Raw genomic sequence first — 26,382 nt, 5'->3', positions numbered from 1 at the left:
ACCACAATTTGCTCCATTACGCAGATGGTTGGGAACAGGAGGGGATGTCACAGAAAGTCGGGAGAGTTAACTTTGAAGGAGATAAGGGGAGTCAATCCATATATTAAACTGGCAATATGGTCAAGATGGGGTGATTTTGAACGTATAGCTCTAGACCACAGGTGTCAAACTCAAGGCCCGGGGGCCAGATACAGCCCGCCACATCATTTTCTGTGGCCCGCGAAGACAAATTGTGCATCAACTTTGTGTCATTACTAGAATTGCAAATTGTCTCCACTTTTAATAATATCTTTTATTTTAAATATTTGACCAGTTTTTACTCGTCTGATTTGAAAACGAGTTATTTGTCAGTTTGTTTTGTAGCTTTTACTGTATATAATATGAGGTGCTCATACATTTATTTGGGTTGACAGTCATAATGGCCCTCCGAAAGAAGCTATGACAACAATGCGCCCCGCGAAAAAAATGAGTTTGACTCCCCTGCTCTAGACCTTGGAGGTTAGCATGTGGGGAACACATGTTGAGGGACGTTAGCAAGATGCTGTTTAAATAGCATTAGCAAAGGTGGGAGTCAGTAAATTTTTTATCATTCTCCAGCTGCCCACCATCGTCAGTTATTTCATAGCCAAACAAATTTCAAATCGTCAGCCAGTCACTCCTTCATCGCTATTTTAACCGCACTTTTGTCAATTCTGAATTAGAATTTGTCACCACAATTTCTTCTGAGGTGGCGACAGCCAATTGGTATCGAGAACGTACGACTTAGGACATTCCCAGCATTAGCGGCAAAGGCACTATCTACTCCAATGTACTGCTGTCTTTTTTATGGCTCGTTCATTATGGAACAGAGTGAAAACAAAAACAAAGACGTTTCCGTATTTGTTACAATCAATATTTACAATCACCTCTAACACAAAAAGTCAATAAATAAACAAACTCTAACAGAGTGAGCACCTTAAAAAACAGTAGTAGATCATACTACTCCCGTCTCTCACTCCAGTGATCTCTCATTTGCCTATGTGACCCCACCGGAAGTTCACAAAAGATTATAAATCATTTCACCAATATTTAAAAGACATAACCATCAAGGTTTACGTGCAAATAAATACACTTAGATAAAATAGTTAGTGACCATCAGTGTACAATCACAGAGTATTTCTATTCTTGGTCTGAGAAGCCTTTGTAGACTTTAATGGAATTACGGCGTGTTACACAACTGTTATCTTTCTGTGTTTCCTACAAATTAGCTCCGGACTGAGTCGTGTGTGAGATGGAAACCCGCCAGTCTGTTGGCTGTGGGGTGGTGCGTAAGCTCACTCTGCCCGCAGGAAATGACAAGCATTAGTTTCCTGACAACGCCTTAAGCCCAAGCAGCCAAAGCCAACACAGACACAAAATGTCTGATTGTTTGCCAATTCACCACTGAGATAATGAGAGGTCATCCATCTAATGCTTTCAGTCTGAATGCCACTCTTTTCAACCACAAGTTGAGTGTCATATTTCAAGCTGATGATGCGACCAGCCAACAACATGCCAGTCACAGTACAAATGCACAATATGCCATCATGTTAATGATGTCCACATGTATGATTGAGTGGGCAGATATATAAACATCCACTGTGTTACACTGAATCACAGCGTAGCATCATTCATTTAAAATTTGCAAGAAAATTAATGAGCTAAGACTCGACTGCTGTTTGGCATCAAGTCAACTTGTCAGGTCTAAACATGTCAGCAAGCTTAGAAGACATAAATTGACAAGGTGTACGCTATCTTATGTCATTTTTTTTTCTGATACATTACAATGTAAAATGTTTTGCTATTTATTTATTTATTTATTTATTTATTTACTTACTTACTTATTTACTTTTGGATCTTTCAGACTTTTCACTTTTTTACTTTTGCAGACGGTACAGAGTCAGACTCTTTTTGCCACTTCTGTGCAATATGATGTGATAGGCAATAATGGAGTCAGTCCAATCCACAGACTAAGAGTTATTGTGGATGTAGAATGGATGTGAACAAGATGAAACCAAACAATCAAACCTGTCCTCACCCAAAATGATCTGACTCTCCTGAGTCCTCTTGGCTCTGTGATCAAAATAAATCCCAGACCTAAATCCGATTTTTGTCATATCCACCATGTATCCTGGTTCATTTGATAAAAAAAATCACGTTGAACTGGATTTTTGCACAAAGCATCAAAACACACAGAAGAAGTATGTTAAATTCAAGTTGATTTGTGAGGGATTCAACTGACTGGAGGTGACAGCATGATTTTCAACAAAACAGCATTGAATAATGAAATGAAATGCTCAATTTATAGAATGGATGTCACTAAAGGAATATTTTTAGAATCGATTATTCCAGCAGTTATTCCATCAATTGATCGAATAATTGGATAAAATTTTGCATCAAAGTGTATCACAAAACAATTTTACCCATTTATTGGTGTTTATTTGATATTGTTTAGTAAGTAAATAACAGCTAAACAATAACACACACGAGGGATAATGCACCAAATGTTTTGAAACTGATTCCGTTACTGATGCGCTTACTTTTTCCGTAGTAAAAGTAGATATTTGCAAATTCTTTTTTTGATTAAATACAAAGATAAACTGTTTCCAAGAATGAATACAAAATTAATAAATAATTGCTGACAAGAGAATGACGAGAGGTTTTGGCAAAAAAAAAAAAAAAAATGTCTCGAAACAATTACTCAATTTGAAATAATGGTCAATTAATCTGATAATCAATTACTTGTTGATTAATCGATTATTTTTGACATCTTTAATTTATAAAACCATGTCGCTGTGAAAAAGGAAATGAAAAATGTTTGTTTTTTGACACTTGACAACAATTTACACACCTGACAAGAGTTTGTAATACATGGTCACCCAAAGGACATACAGTGTTAGTCAATTTTGTGGAAGCAATTTAATAATTTACTTTGGCTTTTTGACAATGTCATTTATTCTAATTTCAGAATACTATCCACAGTCCATGAATGAACATTTATCAATCTTGAAATGTGTAAGAGCTTTCTCATTCCCTTAAGTTTTATCCTCTTATACTCACGTTTTTAATCTAAAATTACAAAGTCTTGACAAGCATTAACTGATTCCGTGGAGAAGCTGTAATGAGTAGCATACAACGACATCATCACATTTTAAGCTGATGCAGTAAAACTGCCGATTTACATTTCCAGTAAATTCACAAAACTAGAATAAACTCAGTTTGTTTGAGCAGCAGCAAAGGGAATTTTTAGGCTCATTCTTTGCTAAATCTTTCACAATGTTTGGCTGTTTACAAACAGGCTCTACTTGTGTATTTTTTTCTCTCTTTGTCTTTCTGATTTTTGCTACCATTTACCCACTAAATGATTCAAGGATTCATTAAAAAGCTTCGTATTTTCATGAATTATTAAAATCATCATTAGTTTTGGCTCTACTCGAAAGCTAGGGATCATGATTTTCTCTCCAAAGCCACTGTGTTATGCACGCCATTGTTTGTGAGCCTCAAGGCACACTTCGTTTTAGCTGCCTTTTGGCATCACTCCCAAATACTAATCCTATAGATTTGGACTGATTTGGTGCTTAATAATTTGTAGTGTGACTGAGGTTCCAAGATGCTTGCTCAGGTAGGCCAAATGTTCTTCTAAATTGCCCAGACATTCGTTACTGGTCACATGTGGCTGTTTTGACTCTTTTACAAAAAGCATATGAAAAGTTTTGAAACTATTATAGTGTAATTCAGTCATTAATCTCTCTTTTTTATGAGTCGAGATGAATTCATTGGGTGGTCTCTACAGATAAAGATTTCCATCAGCGACATTTTATGTTTATGGTCACACGACTACTTCTGACTGGACATATAAAATTATGGTCAAGTTAAATTTTACACACACGCACAAGTAGAGATGGAAAGCGGTATAAATACAAATGTCCATACACAGCACCCATGAGTGAAGATCTTTTTGTAGTGCCTTGTAAATGTACTTCGCGCACACCAATCTCCTACATTTACAAGCCATATAGACCATGTGACTTTTTTTACGTTGAATTTGAATGGAATGGAATGAGAGGACCCGCTTTGAATGGCCGGGAGTCAATTGTGTTCCCTCCCACACCAGCGCAAACAGCCTCCCGTCTCTGGCTAGTCTGAGAAAAGACCAAGAGAAAGAAAACTCCACCCGTGCACATAGACTGCACTTTGTGTCAACCTTGGGCATGTAAGTATATTTATTTTCAGTGTCGTATTTAAGTCCAGCATTTTTGTGGTCAAAAGTAAAATGAACAAAAAAAACAAGTTCACCAATCTCAAAGTAAACATTTTAGTCCCCTTTTGTTGAGGTGCCAAGTTTCGCGGTATAGAACCTAAAACTCCAACTAGACCGAGTGCAGTTGATTAATTGCAGTGAATTATTAATTTTGTGTGACAATGGGAAGAAGATCAAATCCTCTTTGTCAAAACAACCTCTTTTTCTACTAGATTTTGTTGTTTTTTTATGATCGTCTTATTTGTAATGTTTTGTGTCTTGTGTGTCAGGCGCTTTGTTACAACTGTCGCTATTGTGAAAGTGCTATATAAATACAAATGAGTTGATTTGACATGAGATTTACTGAATATGTTTGTTTAAAAAAAAAAAAAAGAAACATCACAGGCTTGTTGTCCTGCATAGTTGTGCTTTGTTTATTGTGTCGCTTCCCATGGCTTTGTTGAATTCATAGGCAGGTTCTGCTAAAACATTGCACTATTTGCGTAGCTGATACAACAATCAGCTTACACACAAATACAAACCAGAATTCCTCATTCCAAACCATACAATTACATGCTGAACTTAACTGTACTGCTTTTCAAAAATGTGATGCTGGGTTCTTTTATTTTCTCAGTAGTTGGGAACTGCCAAGCCCGATGACAAAACCCTTGGGACAGACAAAGTCACATGACCTGCTCCTCAGATTTCTCATGTGACAACCAACAGGCAAAGCAGAACTGCAATCAGTCAGCTCCGAGGTGGATAACATGCCATCAGGAGCACAGGATGTTCACCAAAAAGGGAGGGGGCTGCCGAACAAGCTCTGAGACATTGATCCAAACAGTCTGTGCCAAGAACATGAGTCCCACGTAGACATCGAAAAGAAACACACAGCTGACGCCTGTCAGGTCAAAGACCATCAACCAGCCAGCTGATTAGATATTGAGAGATGCATCAATAACACAACCACCAGGGAAGCTCTGAGAGAGAACCCAAACACCTGGGACACATTCATGTAACAGTAGAGAAAAAAAACTATGCAAACGAAGGATGCCTTTTATTGTGTGCTTGTGGAATTGAATGCATCAAGGGGACATTCAAATGCATTCATGTGGATAATTCTGTGGAAAGTATGTAGAGTACATACAGTATACCACACTTAGTTATATTGATGACTAAAAATGCATTTTCCAAGATGCACAAAGAAGAATACTAACGTGTGGAAAATACAAGACGAGACGCCAGCAATATGAGAAAAATTTGAAATATTGCAATGATCATTTAAAATATTTTTTAAAAAAAAGTAAATGTGTATTCTTAGTAAAATAAAATCTTAACATTATAAAAAAAATATCAGAATACGTTTGCAATACCTTACAGATTTATTAAGATGAGGGATGCTGAAGAGAATACAAAGTGTAACAATAACAAATAACTGGTGCGATTTATATTCTGGAGCGACTTATAGTCCGGAAAATACGGTAGATCAATTAGTACTTAAAAATAAGATTTTTCGTAATTTGTACGTATGTTTAATTGATCTGACTCTGAAAAGTAAGAGTTACATAATACTTTATGTTCCCAGTCCTCCTGTCCGGTGAATATATCATAAAGACTAAGTAATGTGTATTAACGAAAATGTCTGATTTTGAGAAAATATCCTATTTCCTAGGATACATAAAATCCTTAATTTCACACGCATGCACAATGCACGCGCATGTAGTCAGACCCTCATGACCCAACAAGCAGTGTTTGGTCATGGTTCAAAAGGAGCATTTATTGATGTAGCCGGATGTTGTTATAAATGTGAGCCCACCTCTGCACTTTCAGTGACCATACTTTGAAGCTTGCTATTGTGTCCACCCCATTGCCTGCGATGCACATGAAAGGACGTGACAACTTTGAAGTCGCCAAGCACCGACTCTCGCCCCAACCACTTAAAGCTCAGCTCCTGAATCAAACATACCTATAAATAAACTAATACAAATAACTTCCCTGGCTTTGTTTCCGTGGCGATGACACCGAGGTTATTATTTTCACTTAGTTAGATTGCAGTTGCCAGAGAGTTTGCAGAGCCACCAAATGGCTACAGTCAATAGTGGCAATAACCACATGTCAAAGAGCAAGAGGCATCAGGAGGTTAACCAGGAATGGCATTCACCCATTCATGTCTTTAATCTTCCTCCTTTTCAATGCATTTTGCAGAAGTCTTCATTACATTATGACCTTAGTGCAACAACAACAGATGTTATTTGTGAGATTTGAATTCCTACTATTAGGGCCAGAGAAAAATAAAAATGTCTTTTCTAAATTCCAAAAAGTAAATTAATGAATAACTCAAATGAGAAAAGCATATTAACACAAGGGTCTCAGGCTTATGTATTTTTTTATGAGCTAACATAATCAGAATGAGCCCAGAAGAGACTGGCTATAAATAAAAATCATAAAATATATTTGTTTAACTGTTTAACACTTTAACTCCATGACCATACTCAAAAATCAGTACACTCTGTGCCATTAATCAGTTCTCATCAGAGTTCCTCGTTCCGTTGCTGGCCAAGTACCACAAGCTATCGATTAGGCCTTTGGCAAGATAGGCGGATTCATTCTTTGTTGGGGGCTTCTAATGTCTTATCCGAACAGATTAAAGGTCTGCCACTGCCTCTAGCTACACTATCATTTAGACCCTTTCATTAGGCTTGGATGGCTGTACAAACATAATTAGCCTAAGAACTTAGCGCAGGCATTGGAGGCAAGGGCAGACTGACTCTTCATAAAGCGGTGAAAAGAATTGTCTCACATCAAAAGTATAACAACTAGTGGACAAATGGTGACAAATATTGCTGCAGATCCATCATGCATGTTACGGCCACCCCCAGATTTGATGTGCTCATGCATACAGACTATAAGTCGCTCCGGAGTATAAATCGCACCAGCCATATAATGCATAATAAAGAGGCAAAAGATATCTATACAGTCAAACCTTGGTTTTCGAACGTCCTGGTTCTCGAACAAATTGGAATTCGAACGAAAAGTTCGAGATTGTTTTGCTTTGGTTGTCGAACAATATTCAGAGGTCGAACCTCGCGAGATGAGCCGAAAGCCGAAAGGACCCGAGAAAACCCGACCGCGCGGCCCGGATGCCGACTGACTCCGTTCGTTATTGTATTTTCGTAACTTTGAGGATTGTATTAACCCCTAATCATGCCTCCAAAGGAAGCAAGTGGGAGCAGTAAAGCCATCCTAAAACACAAAGACGCTCTTAAAGCAATGCGACAGTGAGCGCCCGGCACGCTGCGGTTGCGCGATCGGACCAAATTAAGCTCCCTGCGTACTGAGGTCCACTCAAATTTTGGAAAGTACATCAGGACTTTAAAAATATTTTCTAAATTTCAGCGACGGCTCTGTCACAATAATGCGACCAGCGCGGCGCAGTTGCGCGGTCGGCGGCACGCTGCAGTTGCACGATCGGACAAATATGCGCAAATGAAAAAATGCTTAAAAAAGGCGGGTTTTTTTAGTCTTGGAACAGATTAAATATTTTTCCATTATTTGTAATGGGAAAACCGCCTTCTGGAACGGATTGTGGTCGAAAACCGAGGTTTGACTGTATAGGTCGCACCGGAGTACAAGTCACATTTTGGGGGAAATTTATTTGATAAAATCCAACACCAAGAACAGACATTTCATCTTGAAAGGCAATTTAAAATAAAAATAGAATAGGCAACAACAGGCTGAAGGTATGGTATGCTAACGTTACAGAAACACATAAACAAGGAACTGAAAATGTGCACGACGTAACATATTAAGAGTTATTTAAATAACTATAGCATAAATAACATGCTAACAAGTTTATCGAACCATCCGCGTCACTCCAAATCATTAAATCCAACAAAATCTTCATCTTCGGTGTCACTTATAAACAACTCCGCTAACCCCGGAAGTAGAAGATGCAGCGCTTCCTCTTCTACGTGGCTTACGTCAGACTCGTCAGTTTCAGTTCCAATTATTCCACAGGTCTAGATCGCCCTCATGCGGTTTAGTGTGAAAATAACATGTGAAGTGATATAATATTTTGTTAATAATTTCACATATAAGTCGCTCCTGAATATAAGTCGCACCACCGGCCAAACTATGAAAAAAAACTGCGAAATTAAAGTCCGGAAAATACGGTATTTATTGTAGACATGAAAGAGGAAGGCCCCTTTCACGTTGCCATTGCACATGACTGGCACATCAGACACTTAACATTAGAGCTGTGCCCTATAATACAAAATAAGAAATAAAATTTAAAAAAGTTTTAAAAAAACGACGCATGCCAACGTTAGCACCAGTGTTTGTATATCAAAGCACAAAAATTGCTTCCAAGAAAAACGCTGCAGAAATTGTGTTTGATTGATGATTGGCAATTTTCATTCTTCTTCTTTCTCTTTCAGAAAGAGGAGGCCCTCCTCTTCTGTGTCAATGCAGTTACATTCATACCCCGCAATCAAACAACCACCACAACGACGAGATTTTGTCTTTGGTCCTAACCTAGCACATACCTTGGATATTACGGAGCGAAGTTTCTGCTACGGAGTGTCAAAAAATGAAAATGTCACAAGCAGGTCGGTGTCAGGTGTCAGTGTAGTTTTTTGTGCTGCTCTGTAAGGATACTGAATAATATGATTAAATTACTTTTACATCTTTGATCGTCTGAACATGGGGGGGCGGGGTGAAAGATCCCAAGATGACAAGTTGCAATCAAAACTCCTTGCCATGTGGTTGCCCTCACTTTGATGGACACCTTTGACTCACAACCCCAAATCCCAAAGGATCATGTCAAGCACAAAGGCAAGTTTTACACACACTCACAAACACACACACACACACACACACACACGCATGCATGCATGTGCGCACACACATACGTAGCCATGAACACACTTAGGTTATCATTATCTACTGTGGTTACCAAGCAACCAAATGGAGACACACGATATAATAGTTAACTTGTATCCAGCTACAGCAATGGCTTGCCGAGACTGAAAAGCCGTTTCTTTCTTCACGCAGCCACGTTTTAGGTGACACAATGTTGGGTTCATAGAGCAGTGGTCCCTAATTCTGGGTTTCGGACTGGTACCGGAATGTGGGCTATTTTGAACCGGCCCTCAGTGGGTCGCTCAGGTGAAAGATTTAAAACACTGACAATACTTCCACTTAATTTATCAACCAATCCTGAAAAAGATTTCATTTGCCCATATTATCTCCATTACATCTGTCTATGATGGACTCTTGACACATGTCAAGATGCTACAGTCATTGTGGCATCCAAGTGAGCCAAGTGATGAAGTGGAAAGCATGATAATGCGAAAGGAGTTTGAACAGGCTGCCGATGTATTGGTAGAAAGTGGTTGTGCAGCCAGCGGAGAGATCACCAATCGTGTCATCTTTTGAACATATAAACGATAGCGATTTTCAGTCCATAAAAAGCATCTACCTGTTTGAACCGGAACAGTTAATGCACTACTGGTCTAAAGGATTCATATTTGTCCTATCAAACAGTTTTCGGTTTCTTTTGCATTTTTTTATTTTTTAACCTGAGATCGGACAATTTTTGGGAGGTCAGGCCTTAAACCAATCTGATACTTGAAAAAAAAATAACAATATAAATACGTTGAGTGACTGAAATGGACACACCTTGTAATGTGTTTGTAAATGGATGCTCAACTTGTTTTTGTCAGTCAGTCAGTCAGTCTGTCTGTCTGTCTGTCTAGTCTGTCTGTGCATGCAGGTTTTAGAAAACTTTGAAAATAAATAGTAAAGGAATTTATTCCCACTTGTTTACAGGTGTATTTTTTTCATACTCATTACATATGTCTATAGTTAAGGCTCCAAGATTTTTTTCTTTCCCGGGGCCAAACGAGGGGTTGACTGGGGCTTTGAGAAAATAATTTAAAATACATAAATATATATTAGAATATCAAATAAAATTCTGGGGGTCTCAATTGAGGCCTTCCTTGCATTTCTACTATTCACTTATGAGAGTGTCCAATTACTGTTGGAGGTTTCTCTTTACTCTAAGTAGAGTTTCCCATCACCAATCTCATCGTAACCTAAGTGAACCCTAATTGAATACATTTGGACAGTACCTACGCACCTATACATCTGCAATCCGCTGGGTTTTTTTGTGGGGGTTTTTTGGCTACTCAGTAGAAGGGTGTCACCTAGATATAGCTCCTTATTTTATGTTAGCAGAACATGAGAAACGATCATGTCAATTTGGTGTTGCCATGACAAGGACAAACGGCAACTGTTTTATTATGATCCAGTGTACTATTAAAATGATGGACTTATCCAAGAAACTGTGAATTTAGTGTTCCGGTAAATTCACAACATGTATTAAATACATTTCAATTTTAAGGAAGGAAACTTAAAGACAGGAAATACAAACTGATCACAAGTAAATAGTTTCCCAATGAAATGTGCAGTGCCTTACAATACAAGCACTGCAGTGGCATTAGCACTGACAAGTTAATCAAGTTTAAGTGATGGTATACGTGTGTATTATATGCACACACTATGCATTACATACTATACATTCACTGTATAGTAAGTTGTATCTAGGGTAGCCATGGTACGTTGGACACTATTCTGTTTTGTTAAAAGTTGCTGTGTCATCAAAACTATGACCGAGACATCGGTGAATTGAGTGTCACTTGAGGTAAAATGACAACTTTTTTTTTTCATTTAAGTTCATGACATGGAAATTTAGAACAAACCAAAGCACTAATCTGATTTACCACTTGACACTGACAAGAGACAATTCTTTCCAAATGTTATCATCATTACTCCTTCAGCCCATCTGATTACCATCAGTGGATAAAAGTAACGTCTTGCTCTGGAGACAAAACCTAAATTGACATACCATCGGTAATTGGTAAGAACTATTGACCTAATGATTGCTTTATTTGAGAGGCAACGTCTTCACTGTTTCTCTGATAATAGGAAATATCTGTAAGTATCTGTAGACCCAGAGTGTAGTAGGCAGCTACTCTAACTGCCGGTTAATGGACAGTCAAATTTATAAAAAAAATATATTTACTATATATCATTTCATTCCAATTTTTACACAGAAGCATCCGTTTTTTATTCAGGCTTTTCCGTCCGTACTAGCCATGCAGATGTTCAAGTTGAATAGTCAAAAGCAATAGGTAAGCATTGTATGTGTGTTACTTGTTGAATATATAAGATACTTGGAAGTGGCGGGGGAGTGGGGGAAGGTGATGCCAGTAAATTATTCCACAAGGTACACACAAACAAAAGAAGTCACTCTCTCACTTATGATACCCATAGACAGCCGACACCCAGCGGGCGAAGGACTCACCCAGTGAGAACGACCACAAAGTCCATTACATTCCATCCGTTACGGAGGTAGGAGCCTTTATGGAATGCAAAGCCCAGGGCGATGATCTTAATGGCTGCCTCGAAACAGAATATTCCAATAAAGTAGGGCTCTGTGTCGTCCTGTGGAGGGAGAAAATCAGAGTGAGAGAGAAGCAAAGAGCGAGCGACCATGAGCATGACAGAGGAAGGGCATTTAAAAAAAAAATCTAAGGGAGTGGTTAATGAAGCATAAAGTGAAAGAAATAAGGGTAAGTAATGTGGAGGAAAAAAAGATGGACCCTTTCACCTTTTGCACCGTTCCAAGCACAAGTGCAAGAAGTGGAGCCCTGTTCTATGAAAAAAGACTGAACACAAATATTATTCATGCCCATAGCAAGGGGTTATTAATCAATGGAAGTCCACACATGCTTATTAATGCAGAAGAAAGATCTTAAACATTTATTTTGCAGCTCTGTTGTACCAAAACAACTTGGACAGAATTATTTAGGCGACCTAAAATTAAAATTTCATGGAAAAAAAAAACCCTGACAGATTCTCAAGAGTTAGGTTGGCCTTATATAAAGCAGTGCTGCTGTGACTCAACTAAATTTAAATGAGCTTTCCTAAAGAAGTAACGTTAAGTCAACTTCAACAACTATAGAGTTAACAACTGTCAAAAACATGAATATTTGGTAGTCTTATAAAGGTTTGTATACATCTGAGTACAGTTATTTTTAGATTAGATGAATTTGGTTCAATTCACACATCCTTTCAATGAAAATTGTAGGGAAGCGGTAGAAGCAAGGCAGGTACTGAATAAAAGCATTCATATTTTAAAACAGCTGAAGAACCAAAGATTCAGGTTTACAAAACGTTCTAGAACTCTTGTCCACATTAGAATCTCAGAGGAGATGGATCCAAATTCCAGTTAACTCTGGGGCAAGAGGTGGGTGCACCGTAGACTGGTCGTCTCATCCAGCCGTTCTCAAATGGGGTTATGAGTACCCCTTGGGGGTATATGAAGAATCTTCAGGGGCTATATAAGATTTTAACAGGATTCCTGCAGGTAAATGCATTTTAATCATTTTAATGCCGTGAAAGAACATTTTTCTTTTCAGATCAAAGGCAACTGCAGGCATTGCACAGGGCTTGAACAGTATATATATATGCCTACTTCCACCCCTCACTCGCTTTGAGCATACTTCAACCTGACAGACACTATACCCAACCCCCTGAATCCTCCAACATAAATAATCACATAAAGACAGCGTGACAGGCCAGAGCTCTATAAAGAAATGTGACCTTTTCTATAGCGTTGTTTGCCCACGCTGAAGCACGGCTGATAAGAGACATGTTAGACAAGAGTTACTGTATTATGAAGAAAGGCGCTTCAATATTGCAACATCATTTGTTCAGAACTGTTTCTACATTTACTCTTGACTGCAGAGACCGGTTACAGGGCAATCACAACCTCCAAATGTTAAGGTCTTAATACCAAGGTTATGTTTTCAATGCAGATTGTTTGTTAGCAAGAGGACATAAAAGTACATTAAGTACCAAGCCAAGAAAATCTTATCAACAGTTGTTAAGGATCCAGAAAAAAAAACACAGATCAAGGATCTCCTCTCGTGCACAATAGACAGACAATTTCCAAATTTTAAAGCTATTTTAATTGTAATCATTAATGACATAGCGATTAGTTACAAAGTTCTATAATAAGGCAGCCGCAACTGACAGTAAGTAATTTTAAAACAGTAGTCTTGTGTCATTAGCCGAAATAGAAGAGAAATAGCTTTTGGATTACTGCGTGCCTTCTAATTAGTTAATCCTGTTCCGTGATTAAAACCTGATTGCCTTGTGCTAATCATGTCACATGCCTGCGTCACCTATCACCCAGTCGCTCACAGCCACGCCCCGTCAATCGAGTAAATCCCAGAAAGTCCTTCTCAGTCTGTCCCGTGATGCGACTTGTTTGCTCACTGTCTATATCTTGTCTGACCACCATTGCCGACCTTTTCCGTTTATTGACCCGTCCCGTCCTGCCTACCACCCATCCTGACCATTTGCCCATTTATGACCATGTACGATCCCCCCCCCCCCGTCCTGACCACCGGGCTGTCCATGATTATCTGTTGCGTGCTCGCTCTGCTGCTCTCTCCAACAGATTGGTTCCAGCATTTCGCCAGCCAGGCTCGCTGGGGAGAACGATCGGCCACGCAGCCGCCGCCCTCACCCACCAGCCACGTCGCACCGACCCAGCCAGACCTCCAGCACTCCACAGACTTCCCCTTTCCCCACGAACAATAAAGTCTGCATCTTGCCACAATTGGCGGTTCTGCCCTGTATCTCACAGCACAGACTGAGAGCACAAAGATGCAGCCAGCGCAGAAGGTGCAGTCGCCAGTCTGATGGCAGACATCCGGACCCTGGCTGAAATCGATCAACTCCTACTACAACAGCTCCAACACCAGCAACAGCAACTCAACAACAACAGCAGGAAATGGCAAAAATCTTCCAGGGCCTCCGAGTGCTAACCTCCGCCAGTAGGACCGCCCCAGCTAAACTTCCTCCCTCCGTGTCGGAAAGCCGTGGAGTGGCTGAACCCCACCGGCTCGTTGATGTTCTCGGACCAAAGATCGGTAGCCCCGAATGATTTGACGGAGACCCCAGGCAAGTTCGTGCCTTCATATCCAATTGTCGGCTCCATTTTGACCACCAGCCCCAAACCTTTGCTACGGAACAGGCCAGGGTGGGCTCTGCATTGACGCACCTGACAGGTGAGGCTTTGGGGCACAAATACAACCGACGCGCTCCTTCCTGTGCGTATTTCACAATTTCACCAACGAGCTCCTCCACCTGTTTGACCTGGGTTCCGCTGCAGAGGATACATCCCAGAAATTGCTGGCGTTCCGCCAAGGTAACCGGTCCGTGGCCGGCTCGGCGATCGAGTTCCAGATGATGGCCGGACGAAGCGGTTGGAATCCCGCCTCCTTAGTGGGCACGTTTCTCAACGGGCTGGCTGAATACATTAAAGACCAGATGATCTTCTATGGTCACCCCCGGACCCTTGAAGACGCTATGGATATTGCAGCACGCGTGGATCGGCAAATTCGGAGCAGCCTAAGCTGTGTTCTGAGTCCCCTCCTGTACACATATGCATATACTACTGCCTGTACATACTACTTTTCTACATATTTTATATTTTGTATGTTTTTTACATTTTATCTTGTGTGTGCTCATACTCTTATTTTAATTTGCTTTTTGCACCAAAGGGAGCAGCGCTCAAATTTCCGCCTTCCGCCTCCCTGCTTTCTGCCTCGTCCGCCGGCTCGCTCACCTCCCGAGTGCAATTACAACATCGGCAACCGCAAACTTCTGACGGTAAAATTGGCATTAGAAGAGTGGCGACACTGGCCAGAAGGAGCGGCCACCCCATTTATTGTGTGGACCGACCAGTGCAACTTGGAGTATCTCCAATCCGCCAAGAGGGTGAACTCCTGCCAGGCCCGGTGGTTCTTGTTCTTCGAGCGATTTAACTTCTCCCTCCCTACCTATAGTTCTCGCAATGCCAGGGCGGATTCCCTCTCACGAGCATTTTACGGGGAGGAGCAATCAAGAAGTGAGATTCCCACCGTTTCCGTCGTGGTGGCGTGTCTTGAGACATTGAGGAGCGAGTACGGTCAGCCACTCAGGATCAGCCCAGCCCCTGTTCCTGACCCGACGATCGCCTGTTTGTCCCAGACAATCTTCACACGCCTGTGCTACAGTGGGCGCACGACTTCCATCTTGCGTGCCACCCTGGAATCGCCCGCACCCAGTTCTTGGTGGAGCAATGTTTCTGGTGGGCAACGCTGAGGGAGGACATCCAGGAGTACATTAGAGTCTGTACCGTCTGCAACCAGTGCAGGACACCCAACCAGTCTCCGGCCGGCCTGCTTCGACCACTTCCTGTCCCCCACCGACCGTGGTCCCACCTCTGCATAGACTTTGTCACGCCCCTTCCCCCGTCTAAGGGCAACACGGTGGTCTTAACAGTAGTCGACCAATTTAGTAAGATGGCCCGATTCATCCCACTTCCCAAGCTACCTACCGTCAAACAAACCGCTCAGATCCTGCCGAGGGAGGTGTTCCGTTACCATGGACTACCCCGGGACATTGTGTCAGACCATGGCCCGCAATTCGCCTCAGTGTTCTGGGGGCGAGGTCTGTTGCCTCTTGGGAGCCTCGGCCAGCCTCAACTCCGGTTTCCACCCGCAATCCAACGGCCAGGCCGAGCAGCTGAACCAAGAGCTGGGCAAGTCCCTCTGCTATATGATCTCCGCCAATCGGCATGGGTGGGCTCAGCAACTCCCATGGGTGGAGTATGCCTATAACTCGCTTCCAAGCTCTGCCACAGGTCTGTCGCCTTTCCACCGTGTGTTTGGATTTCAGCCGCCACTCTTTGCCAGCCAGGAGAGAATTGTCTCTTGCCTGTCAGCTCTGGTGTGCGTCCGCCGTTGTCATCGGGCTTGGGCCAGGACCCGGGCCTGCCTCCTCCATCTCCAGTAATGCACGCCAAGCCGACAAACACTGGACACCAGCCCCAACGTACCGGGTCGGGCAAAGAATGTGGCTGTCTGCGCGGGACTTTCCACTCAGGGTGGAGTCCCGTAAGTTGGCGCCTTGCTTTGTGGGATCGTTCTCTGTCCGCAAGGTACTCAGCCCCTCCGCTGTCCATCTTCCCAGCTCCATGAGGGTCCGTCCCAAAAGACAGGTTGATTTTTAATAACCCACGTGCATTATCTTTAGTTTCTTTCATACTCTGGTTGATTGGGTAATGCAAATGACAGAGTTCAACTCGTGGTTTTAATCCAATGTGATGCAATGTGAGCTCATCCTCATTCTCATTAAGGCCGATTACAAAATGCAATTGCAGTAAATGAGGAAAATGGTTTCGTCACAGTAAAGGTAGCAGCTGCAAATCTAAAAGAAGCCAGAGTGGGAAGACATCACTTACCAGGCGCTCCGACATGGGTGTTTTGTCGCTGGCAGGTAGATGTTGCTCCAGGGCCAAGACGATGCAGTTGGCGATGATTGTAGCCAAGATCATGTATTCAAATGGAGTGCGAGGGTTAAGGGGCACTTGAAAGTCAAGCAGCATTCATTTCATTATTACATTAATCATTAAAACAACATCTAATGGAATTTAAAGGACACTATCTGGAAAAAAGTCAATTAATTCATCAGTCTAAAGTGACTACACCCATTATTTCATACCCGATGCTAAATCTTAAGTTAGATCGATATTTAATATCCCGCAGGAAATTCTAGGCATACCAACATCCATTCATCTGTTTTCAACTGTATGCCGCCAGTTCCCATTAGGGTTTTGCGGGTGAGCTGGAGGTTATCCCAGCCAACAGCCTCAAAACAATTCATCGATTATCAAGATATTTATCGCTAAATTTAATGATCGATTAGTCGTCGATTAATCGATTCATCGTTGCACCTCCACTCTGAACTATGAGGCTCACTACGAGTACACTGGGCTGGCCACGATACTCTACCAACTTTAGAGGGGGCATTTTGCAGAAGGCGCTTTCTCTGTCCTGGATGATCGATTAGTTGTCAATTAATTGATTCATTATTGCACCACCACTCTAAACTATGAGGCTCACTAATAGTACACTGGGCTGGCCACAATACTCTACCAAATTTTGAGGGGGCATTTTGCCTAAGGCACTTTCTCTGTCCTGGATGATCGATGAGTTGTCGATTAATCAATTCATCATTGCATCACCGCTCTGAACTATGAGGCTCACTACTAGTACACTGAGCTGGCCACAATACTCTATCCACTTCTGAGGGGGCATTTTGCAGAAGGCCATTTCTCTGTCCTGGATGATCGATTAGTTGTCGATTAATCATTGCTCCTCCACTCTGAACTATGAGGCTCACTACTAGTACACTGGGCTGACCACAATACTCTACAAACTTTTGATGGTCCATTTTGCAGAAGGCCCTTTCTGCCAAACATACGCTACTACATAAAGACCATAAAGACATGCCTTAATGCGTTTGGTGGGGAAGAATGGACCTACAATTCTCGAAAATATCTGTTTTTGATACATTACCAAAAGTTGACTACCGTATTTTCCGGACAATAAACCGCTACTTTTTGTACAAGCTGTGGCTTATAGTCCAGTGCATCTTACCTATGGATTTTTCATTATTTTTATGACATTGTATAATTTATGCATATTCTCTTTTACATGGAAATTAAACATAAAAACACCTGCGTCTTATCATCCAGTGCATCTTATATATTAACAAAACAGGATTTTCCCGTAATGTTAGCTGGTGCGGCTTATAATCGTGTGCTGCTCCCACTCCAGAAAGTACAGTACTTCATATTTTCTTCAATGTTCCCCACTCATACTAATCCCAAAATGTGCACAACTTTACAATGCGGTAATGTAAGAAAAAGCATGGGTTTCCCAATGAATCTTCGAGAAAAGCCAGCCTGCATGTTCCATAATGACTAATGCTGTTACATTTTGATTTGAGTCCATTAAAGCAGAAAGCTTCAGTAATGCTCTGGTTGAAGGCTTTCTGGAAGGAAAGAAAGGAAGCATCCTATACATGTGCTCATGATCTTTCCAGATGGTTGACCATTTCTAACTATTTTCAATGGCTGGCTCATTCTGCAATCCATTTTCACTAGGTCATTGCCCACGGGTCAGGTCCTATTGAGAGGTTATGAAATGTAAAGAAATAAGTTTATGACCCTTTACTACGCCAAGGTGTAGTGTAAAAAAAAAAAAAAAAAAATGAAAGCGGACTAATACCAAATTCTGTCGGGAAGCATTTACCGTATATGAAATGGGTTTGATTTGCAATGATTCCGAGATCTTTTTCTATCTTGACTATAGCGTTGTTTTAAATTAACTGTTATGATAGCTAAGGTTGATCGCAATAAAGGCAGCTCATGTGGCGAACGACGTGACTATTTTAATATGTTACTCAAATTGAAGGGGACATAGAAAGGTATTTGATATGGATACATGGGAAAAGAGCTTGCTAGTCATAAGTGTTATGCAATAGGTACCCGTAGTCTCTTCAAACAGGCTAAGATATTGTTCAGTGATTTTTGTAAGCAAACAATGCAGAATCCATAACTATATTGTACTGTTTACTGTATTTATTTAGCACTACACACTTAAAAATAAAATCATGCTTCCAGTACTTTCAATGGGAAACATTGCTTCAGTTGGCAATGACGGTTTATGACCTAGAGTTCCAATACTGCATTGTTGATTATCTTTAAACTTTTTTTAAAATAAGGAAGTGAAATTACAAGAATAGCGATTGTGAAAAGGAAGCTAATGGACCTCTTGTTGAGGAATTACAAAATTACATACTAAATGGCCATATTTTGTTGCAGCCTTGCCAGCGTGGCGTAGAAGGCAGCGTGGGCGACTTCAGCACCATGGAGAGGACTTGAAACTCAGCCTCTGCCCCATCAACTCATCGCGTGTCTTTTCCTCCTGTTTCAACGCACATGGCTACGTCATAGGATGGCTGACTCGCTAACGGCGCACGTAATGTTCCATCATTTGTACTACACAACGAAACATACATTTTTAACATTTATAATATAACTAAAGGGTAGAGCTACCAATGTGAGTAAGTCGCGTGTGTGGTCGTATGCATGGCACCATTTACAAGATAAACCCTGGAGCGACAGGTGCAGCCAGCGTGGCGTGGATAGGAAATAAGGTATAGATAGACTCGGGTGGGGTGAGCGGCACATGGGAGTGGACTTTTACTGTCTCGTGTAGAGAGCGTTCGCAACCTCGCTTGAAAGAAAAGGCCTGTAGGCTGTTGTGGATTTCAATTCGATTCTGTGGTCATGTTGCATAGACTGCCGCTGCAACATGTCCTTACTACGTTTGCAAAGGATATGGCCACTCTGTTATACGTTTGGCATATTTCCTGATCACGTTGTCCTCCCGGAAGATGAAGAGGGAGCGGTTGACAGTCAAGCAATTTTGCTTAACGGGGTTCGGGTTGTAAATGGCCATTGTCCGGGCTCTCTGAGCCATCGACTGCTTGTACATCCTTTGGCCGCCCGGAGCGCCTCCACCGCGGGCTCCCCCTCTTCCCGCGCCCGGCGCTCCTCTCCCTCCTCCTCCTCCTCCTCCGGCGCCGCCGCCGCCTGTGCTCCCTCCATAGCGGGTGGGGAGATCTTCAGTGAAACGAGCCATTCTGGGAAAGCACAGATCCAACAGCTAAAATCCGAAGTCGTTTGATTGGAAATGGAAGAGAGACGCATCACAACAAAACGCACTTCATCCACCAGCACAGTTGCTGTATTTCTAGCTTTGAAAAAGCACTGGAACGTGATTTAAAGCTCAATTCTTTCCGCTGTTTCATCCTCCCCAAAATGTCAAAATGTAAAAGTTCAAAACAAAAAAAGATGAGAAAATAACTCCAGGCGTAGAGGAGATGAGATCTGTTCATTGAAGCTGTTGCATCCACGGAGGAAAGAAATCACGTCTCCACATCAAGTCAGCATCGTGGCTGCGGCCAAACACCAGTTGAAATGTCGTTTTTTCTAGATAGGGTTGGGTCAAGCCAACAACACGACCATCCCTTTTGCACCTTCTTCCTGGCTGCGAGCATCAATGACACGACCAAATCTGACGCGAGCGTTGTCGTGTGGTTTGTGTTGGATCACTCCCTGCGTAGGGGAGTATGGGGCGGCTCAGGGCTCCACGAGTCCCCCCGGTGGAATAAGCAAGTGTTCACGTGATCATAGTGGACCTATCGGAGAACGGAGCGCTCAGTGCTCCTTCCCTTCACCGTCTGCTGCTTGACTGGAGAACACACGGCTACTGAAGTTCTAGTGGTATAAAAATATTGTCAGTGAATCCATTCTTTATATCACGTATCTTGTTAACTCGTTGCCACGTTCTGTGTCGACGATTGATTCCCAGCCTCCATTAGTGACAGCATTAGTTGTCGATGTAAATAACTCCATTTGCCTCGTTTAGTCTGAATATTATCGTTTACAATGAATTATGTGTCATCTAGTATCTTTTCCAGTGATATACAGTAATAGGCAGAACAATTAAACACTTCTCCATTAAATGGCAGAGGGTGCAACTAACCTTTGGACCCATCTATTGCTGTCCGTCCGTCTATCCATCCATCCATCCATCCATCCATTTTCTAAACGTTCTATGGGCAAGTGGGTCAATGTGTGGCCCATCTTCCGCCATTGTTTTGCACCAAAAAAAAAGAAAAATAATTCGTGGGGTTTTTTTTGCAAAGAATCAACAAACAATCAGAGACTGATACCAACAAGGTATCATGCATTTGCCGTAAACTTCTGAACACACCCAGAAGCAAACCCTGCAGCTACAAGATAATCTGTTAACAAGGGGAGACACTGATGGTGTAGGGCACAGGTGTCAAAGTCAAGGCCCGGGGGCCAGATACGGCCCGCCAAATCATTTTAGGTGGCCGCGAAAACAAATTGTGCATCGAATTCATGTCAATTCCAAAATTTCTAATTGTTTTCAGTTTAAAAAAAATAGAGCTATTGTTAGCAATTTTTTTATTACCATTCTTTTTTTTTTAAATCATTTTTATTTTCAAATATTTAATTTTTAAATATTTGAACAGTTTTTATTAGTCTCTGTTTTGAAAACTAGTTATTCATCAGTTTGTTGTGGAGCCTATATTATATATACAATATGAGACATTCATACATTTGTTTGGGTTGACAATTTTAATGGCCCTTTGAGAAAAACTATGACTATGATGCGGCCCGCGACAAAAGTAAGTTTGACACTCCTGGTGTAGGGGTACACTTGCTTGTCTTGTGTGCCGACACCGCGAGTTCAATATGACGGTGTGAATGTTTGTGTGTAAAAAATCTGTTAACAAGCTTGGGCTAAGAGAGCATTTCTGCCACTATGTTGAAATGTCCATCTCTGGAATGAATGAATGAATTAATTAATTAATAAATAAATAAATTAATTAATTAATTAATGAATAAATAAATAAACAAACAAACAAAGGCGCGTTGGTTAGCACGTCTGCCTCACAATTTTGAGGGTTCAATTCCATCTCTGGCCCTCCCTGTGTGGACTTTACATGTTCTCCCTGTGCCTCCGTGGCTTTACTCCGGGCACTCCCATTTCCTCCGACAAACATGCCTAGGTAGGCTGATTGAGCGCTCCAAATTGTACCTAGTGAACCTAATCCTATGGCCAAAGTAGACACAATACCCTTATGTAGTCTGACATGATTAAACTGCAGCGTAACAAACAGTCATCATACACCACAAGGCATTTTATGGAACATTATTTACCAGTGGAAATTGTTTTATGCACATTGGTTAGTGGCGATTATGCTGATGAATTAAAAATAAAATTGTAAAGATTCGTTTCTAAGTGAATATAATTTAGTAGCAATTGTGGGAGATTTAGCTCGTATGACTTACACAAAATCAATGCACACATACATACATGTTACTACTTTTGTACATAGAGCATTTGCAACTAGATTTGTGTTACCGGTTTTGTATGAACTGCATACCATGTTTCGTTTTTGGGAGAAACCATTCACAATTTCACAAGCTATAGTGTCATCTAGTGGTTCATTTAACACATTACAACAATGGTATGAGGTACGTTAACATATTGGAGAGTTTGTATTGACTATAGGCTAAAAAAATCTGAACTGTCATAGAAGCCCATGCATTGTTTAAAATGGATGGATAAACAGATAACCTAAATGGTAACATTTAAATATTTGAGCTCATATAAATTTTGGTACAGTTAATAATTCATGGGAGTTCTGACTACAACCACAGCATTTTTCCCGATTTGTCTGTCATTTTGTCTTTTGTCAACTTTGTGTTTTGGTATTGTTATCCAGAGGCGTAGCCAGGAATTTTTCCAGCAGGGGCGCACGCCCACAGGAAAAAAAATCGAACATCACCCACGCCGTTCGCTGATCGCTAAAACAACATCCGGGTCTGGGAGGCAAACGGTGAATGGATAACATCGCGCACATAGAATAGCGCAAGCACATTCGCGCAAGACCGAAAGGAAAAAAACGGCATGAAAATGAAGAATCGAAAAAGCTCGATTTTTTTCAACCGGGGCGCAGGGAGTCCTAACCGGGGCGCCGCCCCGGCTCGGCTACGCCTCTGGTTATATCCATTGATAAAACACAATTGACCATGTTGGGACATTATTATAGCCTTTATATTGTTTATGGATGATTTAATGATTTTTAATCATAAAAGTATTTGGTTCAAATGTGTTTTACCTGCCCATGCAACATGTGCTTGTCTTCATCTCGTGCTTGTGGACAATGGGAAACAAACTGGTACCCACTTCGTCCAAGTGTACAACAGTATCATACTTTGTTGTGTTGTTCTCACAGTGTTTCCACAAAGGCTCCTGTGGTTCTACAGCTGCAGCATGTGCAACCTCAGGAGGCTCCTTCGCTTGTTGTCGGGGTGGACCCCTCTTGTCAGGCGCCAGGGCCCAAGTATCCTCGTACTCGGCCCCCAGGGTCAGCATCCGCCATGAGTTGAACGTGACTGAACGCAGTGCTGATGAACAGAACAGACATTAGGCTGTACAGAATAAACATTAGTGGGAGGAAAAAACGTACTTTGTACTTTGTTTTGTGTGTATAAATATACGTGTGTGGGTGTATGTATGTATGTGTGTGTCCATCCGCACTCGCACTCTCACACCTAGGGGCAATTTGGAGTCCTCAATCAGCCTACCAAGCATGTTTTTGGGATGTGGGAGGAAACCGGAATGTGCGGAGAAAACCCACGCGGGCATGGGGAGAGCATGCAAACTCCATACAGGGAGGGCCGGGAGGTGGAATCCAACCCGCACCCTCCTAACTATGAGGCGGACGTGCTAACCAGTGCCCACCGTGTGTGTGTGTGTTGTTAGGGTGGCGCTCACTAACTTATTTTGCAAGAACCACACGGGAGACAAGTCCTTTTTGACACCAACATAATCATACGATGAAGATAATCTGTAAACCCTAACATGGGTGTGTGTATATATATATATATATATATATATATATATATATATATATATATACACACACACACACACAGAGTATATAGATAGATAGATAGATAGATAGATAGATAGATAGATAGATAGATAGATAGATAGATAGATAGATAGATAGATAGATAGATAGATAGATAGATAGATAGATAGATAGATAGATAGATAGATAGATAGATAGATAGATAGATAGATAGATAGATAGATAGATAGATAGATAGATAGATAGATAGATAGATAGATAGATAGATAGATAGATAGATAGATAGATAGATAGACAGACAGACAGATACGTATACACAGACACAGTCGTATGAAAAAGTTTGGTTCCCCCTGATCATTTTCAAGATTTTTCTTTATAAATCATTGGTTGCTCGGATCAGCAATTTCAGTTAAATATATCATATTGCAGACAAACAGTGATATTTGAGAAGTGAAATGACGTTGACAGGATTTACAGAAAGTGTGCAATCATTACTCAAACAAAAGTAAGCAGGTGCATAACTTTGGGCGCCGTTGATTTGAATACCTTTAGCACTAATTATTGGAACACAAAATTTGTTTGGTAAGCTCATTGACCAGATCAGGGGTCGGGAACCTTTTTGGCGGACAGAGCCATACATGCCCATTTTTTACAAATAATTTCCCGTGAGAGCCATACCATTTTAAAAAAAAAACGAGAGGCTAGATACAATTAAATGCATGTATTTTAATTAAGACCAAAACATTTTTGAGTGTACTCATGTATTCTTTTTAATAACGTCACCAAGAGAGCCGTATTGGCTCGCGAGCCATAGGTTCCGGACACCTGATCTAGATACACAGGTAAAGTCAATCATGAGAAAGAGTATTTAAGGTGGCCAGTTGCAAGTTGTTCTCCTCTTTGCATCTTCTCTAAACAACACACACACACACGCACACACATATTGGCCTTTTAGTGTACAGAGAGATGTTAGTAATAGTATTTCATGTTCTAATTTAGCTACAAATGGTTGTTCGTCACTGTGTGTCCTGCGATTGGCTGGCAACCGGTTCAGGGTGTCCCCCGCCTACTGCCCGATGACTGCTGGGATAGACTCCAGCACGCCTGTGACCCCCGTGGGGACAAGCGGTATAGAAAATGGATGGATGGATAGACAAGCAAACTATAGAAACGGTGCACAGTCTCATAAAGCTCTACATCACTGACACAGCAAACTCAAAGAACCATTATAATTTCTCCATTTACTGTAAACTTTTTGGCAGTATAGTTTAAAATAGTTTTTTGTTCCCTTTGTTGAAAAACATACATCAACCCGCCATAACATTATAACCACTTGTACAGTAGGTTATTGTATGTTTATTCAATACAAGAGCTGTAATAAATATTCTGCATTCATCAAGACAGCAATTTTCTGTTTTGATTGACAGCGCAAGAGAGGATTGGCATCATAATTAGAGCTAGCTCATATTGGTTACCTCAACTGTTAAGCATGGGTCAAAAATATTAGACAGCTCTCAGTATGATGCAGGGCATCTCTCCAGGTACCCTGCAAATTTACACCCAGAGTATTTATTTTTTCTTAAATTTTATTTGATACAGCTCATATGTAGGAAACATTACTGAAACACACACTGAAATTGTTCCATACCTGATATTCGCTAAATTAAGAATACATCTTAGATCATCAAGATGGATCTAAATGTCCCAAATTCCCTGAATACCGTGCCTTATGTTACAGTGATCACTTTGGAAGAACAATTGTCATTTGCATTCTTGAAGAATCTTACTTTTAATCAGGGTTTTCACAAATATCCAAATGCAAAAAAAAAAAAAAAAAGCTGATGGTAATTGTGGTGCGTCACTGTTTTAATTCAAAAGAAACAAATAAGAACTTACCGTAAACCACAGTAGATCGAGTCTCTGCCCATTTGGAGGACTGAGGAACTGGTCTCTTCATGACTGTTCCAAACATACAGAAACCAGCATGAGTGGATAAAATTGAATGAGTCGGCACATTTACCCAAGTTCTGCAGACGGCTCCGGTTCCTGGGTAGGGCCTCAGTTAGACATACACACCGGTGTCTTCTGGCTTGGAATGCGGAAAGGCAGCTTCCTGTCAAGCCATGTTTGGAGGCAGCATCCTCACTGGGAAGAATTTAGTTATCAAAAGATTTTAAGTGTTCCTTTTAGTAGTCAGGAAGGGAGCAATCATCGGCCCATTTGTGAAAACCGAAAAGCATACAAGAGGATGTTTTTGCATTTGGCACAGCATTTTTCAATCTAATTAATCCAAACTATTTGTTTGCTCGCTGATTAGCTTCCTGCCGTCTATAATTTGCACCAAGGTTTAAGATATAATACTTTCAATCAACTGTGCTACATAGCAGAAATGTAATGCTTTATCTCTGTACCCTCCTGGAGTAATGCTAACCAAGCGCGCACCTTCCCATAGTTCTTTCTTTTAGCAGCCCATCACATCAAAGTAATTTTCCAATTTAGAGACAAATGCCATCCCATTTTTCACTCTGGCTCAACGTCCAGCAGGCTCAAATCAAAAGCTAGTTCAGTAATTTGTTTGTGCCTTAACTTAAGGAGAGGAGCAACAAAAAAAAATCTGTTAGAAAGAAATTAAGATATTATGCAAAACCAAAACCTTGTCACCGACAGTGTTGCCT

General features: G+C 41.1%; 1 protein-coding gene across 3 annotated transcripts in view; it reads right to left on the bottom strand.

Moving 5' to 3' along the window:
* Positions 1-26,318, bottom strand: part of cacna1bb (calcium channel, voltage-dependent, N type, alpha 1B subunit, b) — a 105,757-nt gene extending 79,439 nt beyond the window's left edge. For all 3 annotated transcript variants that reach the window (XM_037266323.1, XM_037266325.1, XM_037266324.1), the window contains exons 1-5: positions 25,604-26,318; positions 22,949-23,237; positions 19,568-19,870; positions 16,620-16,725; positions 11,625-11,764 (exon numbers count right to left, since the gene is read on the bottom strand). In XM_037266323.1, the coding sequence (XP_037122218.1) occupies positions 11,625-11,764; positions 16,620-16,725; positions 19,568-19,870; positions 22,949-23,237; positions 25,604-25,679 (914 nt within the window). In that variant the 5' untranslated portion in view covers positions 25,680-26,318. The remainder of the gene's footprint in view (positions 1-11,624; positions 11,765-16,619; positions 16,726-19,567; positions 19,871-22,948; positions 23,238-25,603) is intronic.
* Positions 26,319-26,382: the final 64 nt, after the last annotated feature.

This window comes from Syngnathus acus, chromosome 12, assembly GCF_901709675.1.
Source record: "Syngnathus acus chromosome 12, fSynAcu1.2, whole genome shotgun sequence".
Classification (NCBI taxonomy): Eukaryota; Metazoa; Chordata; class Actinopteri; order Syngnathiformes; family Syngnathidae; genus Syngnathus; species Syngnathus acus.
This window is presented reverse-complemented; position numbering and strand designations above follow the sequence as displayed.